The 2,500-nt window shown below is 47.5% G+C and overlaps 1 protein-coding gene across 1 annotated transcript in view; it reads right to left on the bottom strand.

Annotated features, from left to right (window-relative positions):
• The window catches only part of FOXP2 (forkhead box P2), a 698,448-nt gene that overhangs the window by 35,727 nt on the left and 660,221 nt on the right, over positions 1-2,500 (bottom strand). Inside the window, exons 14-16 of the mRNA XM_070423754.1 lie at positions 2,013-2,214; positions 887-963; positions 648-749 (exon numbers count right to left, since the gene is read on the bottom strand). Coding sequence (XP_070279855.1) covers positions 648-749; positions 887-963; positions 2,013-2,214 — 381 coding nt within the window. The remainder of the gene's footprint in view (positions 1-647; positions 750-886; positions 964-2,012; positions 2,215-2,500) is intronic.

The following is a 2,500-nucleotide window of genomic DNA, read 5'->3' as shown; positions in this document are numbered from 1 at the left end:
GGCATTGCTCTTTTCCAAAAATAGATACACAGAACTAACATTTTTTTTTTTAGCTTCTTGTAGGATCCAGACAATGAAGTTGTTTGGACAGGGATATAGATGAACCCCTTTGTCTAAGTAAATAAACTGCATTTATGTTCTGACAGGATAATATTCACTTTACTTTCTTTTAGTTCCAGCTGAGTAGCCACGGACCTCACTGCCTGGCAGCTTCAGTCTGTAGGATGAGGTATGATGTGTACAAAAGGCGCAGACCAAGACAAAACCTACAGCCTCCATTTGTTGCACAAGCCAAACAGACATTTTTCAAACTAATTAGCCAATAATATGCAAGAGAAAAAGTAATATCGTGCGACTAACAAAGGTGTTGATGATTGAGTGCTCACGCTGTAATTAGTGTGTCAGGCCCTCGTTTCTCTGCCAAGCCTCAGCTATTAATTGCACCAAATTAGAAAACTATATCAGAGGCAAAATTATTCTTTCACTTGTCATTTTGAGAGAGAGAATTCATTCCATTCAAGAGGCAGGTTAAAAAGAGGGGACGCAGATACTAATCTGCTTGTGTCATGTAAATAAATGTTCCTTGTGCTATCTGCGAGGCATGGTGGTGCGGCCTCTGAGCACTGCCAAGGCGGGAGCGGACTTACCTTCCAAGTTGCTGCATTCCGTCGGAAGTACGCGAAGGTCCGCGTAAACCAGCTGTAAATTTCATTCAGTGTTAACTGCCTGTCAGATGACTCCATGATAGCCTGCACGGAGACAAGGGAGGGTGACAAAAAATGATGGTTTCCTAAGGAGACTAGATGACGTGGTCCCAGCCAAGCCTCCCTCGAAGCTTGGATGACTTTTAATTGAACGGGGCAAAGCCCGGGTTCCTTCCACTCACCTGCCTGATGAGGGTGGCATACGTAAATGGAGGTCTGACATCTGCGTTTTTATAAAATTCGTAGTTTGGGGCGATCTCTACAACAATAAGAGACGAGGTGTTAATTCTGCTGGTAAGTCGGGCCTATAGCATCGATGCTCCCTATTTTCCCCTGGTATTGGTGAGGTGATGCAGTGAGAAGGCGCGAAGCATGACAGTGGAATTGAATTCCATGAGAAAGGCCATTTCTGAGGGAAAGTGCCAATGCCACCCCCCTCTCCCCCCTCCCCCCCTCCCCCGTTGTTTGCCGTCCTTCAGGGAAGGCATCACCAGGGGGCCTGGGATTGTCCCAGCAGCCAGCTCCTCTGGAAAGCGGCTGGCCTCAGCATGTTCCCACATGGACTTTTGCCCCCGCCCCCCCATAATCTTTGCTTTCCTCATCTAATACTCCTTAAAGAGCCACAGGGTAACCTCTAGGCATCTGTGGCTCCCTAACAAAGAGAACCCAAACCCCTCAAAGCGCCCACATTGAAAATAACTTCACTTTCTGTAACAAGGGGGCTCTGAGCTACTAATAGGTACAATGTGTGGCTGTGATTACCCAGATGCCCCCCGGGGGGGGGCAAGGGTGCAGGGGAAGGGGAGGAGGGGGAAGGGGAGAGAGGGGGAGGAGGTCAATCTGTGTTCCATGCAACCTTTACCTTCACCTGCATCTGAGGCTAAGCAGCATGTAGACCTGAGGAGCTGTGGCAGGATGTTATCTAGGTAGCCCCTCAGCTGTCTAGCATTAAGCCACATGTCTCCAGGGGCCCTTCTCACACAGCGTTACTTGCAGGTGCTGTACTGATGTAGCCTTGCCTTGGAGATCAAAGGATCTCCTTGAATGGAGGTGATGAAACGGGCTATCTGGACAACACATCTCTCGCTGGTTCTAATGGGGAGAGCTTTCTTTCCTGGACAACCCCTGAGAACAATTCATCCTAATGTGCTTAGGGAATCACCCCTCTCCGCATTTACCAGGAATAAAACAATTATCACTCCATAAATCATGAGTCCTCATGGGCGCTGGCATGACTCCTCTAGAGTGCTTCGGCTTCCGTTTTCCTCTCCCAAAGTAAAAGAGCTCTACTGAGCACGAGTATCCTACCTGATGACATGGGAATGTTGTATTTGTCTGAATGTCGCCTTCGTATGGCTCCCACATTGGGCACACTGGCTGGGGTGATTACTGAGGGTCCCTGGGTAATCGGGGTGACTGGGGCCGTTGGTGTGGTAGGGGTCTGAGGTAAGCTCTGTGGGGATGTCTCCAACATGTTCTTCGACATGGTGACACTAGACACCAGATTTAGCTGCAAAGGCCCAAGAGATGGGCAGGAAAAAGGTAGAGACAAGAGAAAAAGACTTAAAAAGGTTTGACAAATGAGAGTGGATTCACTTCTACAGCTGTGTTGCCACTAATAAGCTGCAAAATGAAGCAGCCAATCTCAACTAATTACAGGATGAAATTGTATCATAAGAACTCTAATTAGAGGATGCTGTTAGAGGTTATCTAATAATCTCTGGCAATGTTACTTAGGACTAACTCCTTCTTGTCCTGCCAGACTTCAGGGAAAGTACATTTTCTTAAGTAAAAGC

This window comes from Myotis yumanensis, unplaced genomic scaffold (assembly GCF_028538775.1).
Source record: "Myotis yumanensis isolate MYYU_CA2020_CCGP unplaced genomic scaffold, mMyoYum1.0.hap1 SCAF_9, whole genome shotgun sequence".
Taxonomy (NCBI): domain Eukaryota; kingdom Metazoa; phylum Chordata; class Mammalia; order Chiroptera; family Vespertilionidae; genus Myotis; species Myotis yumanensis.
Note: the sequence above shows the minus strand (reverse complement) of the source record. Positions and strands in the feature narration are given on the sequence as shown.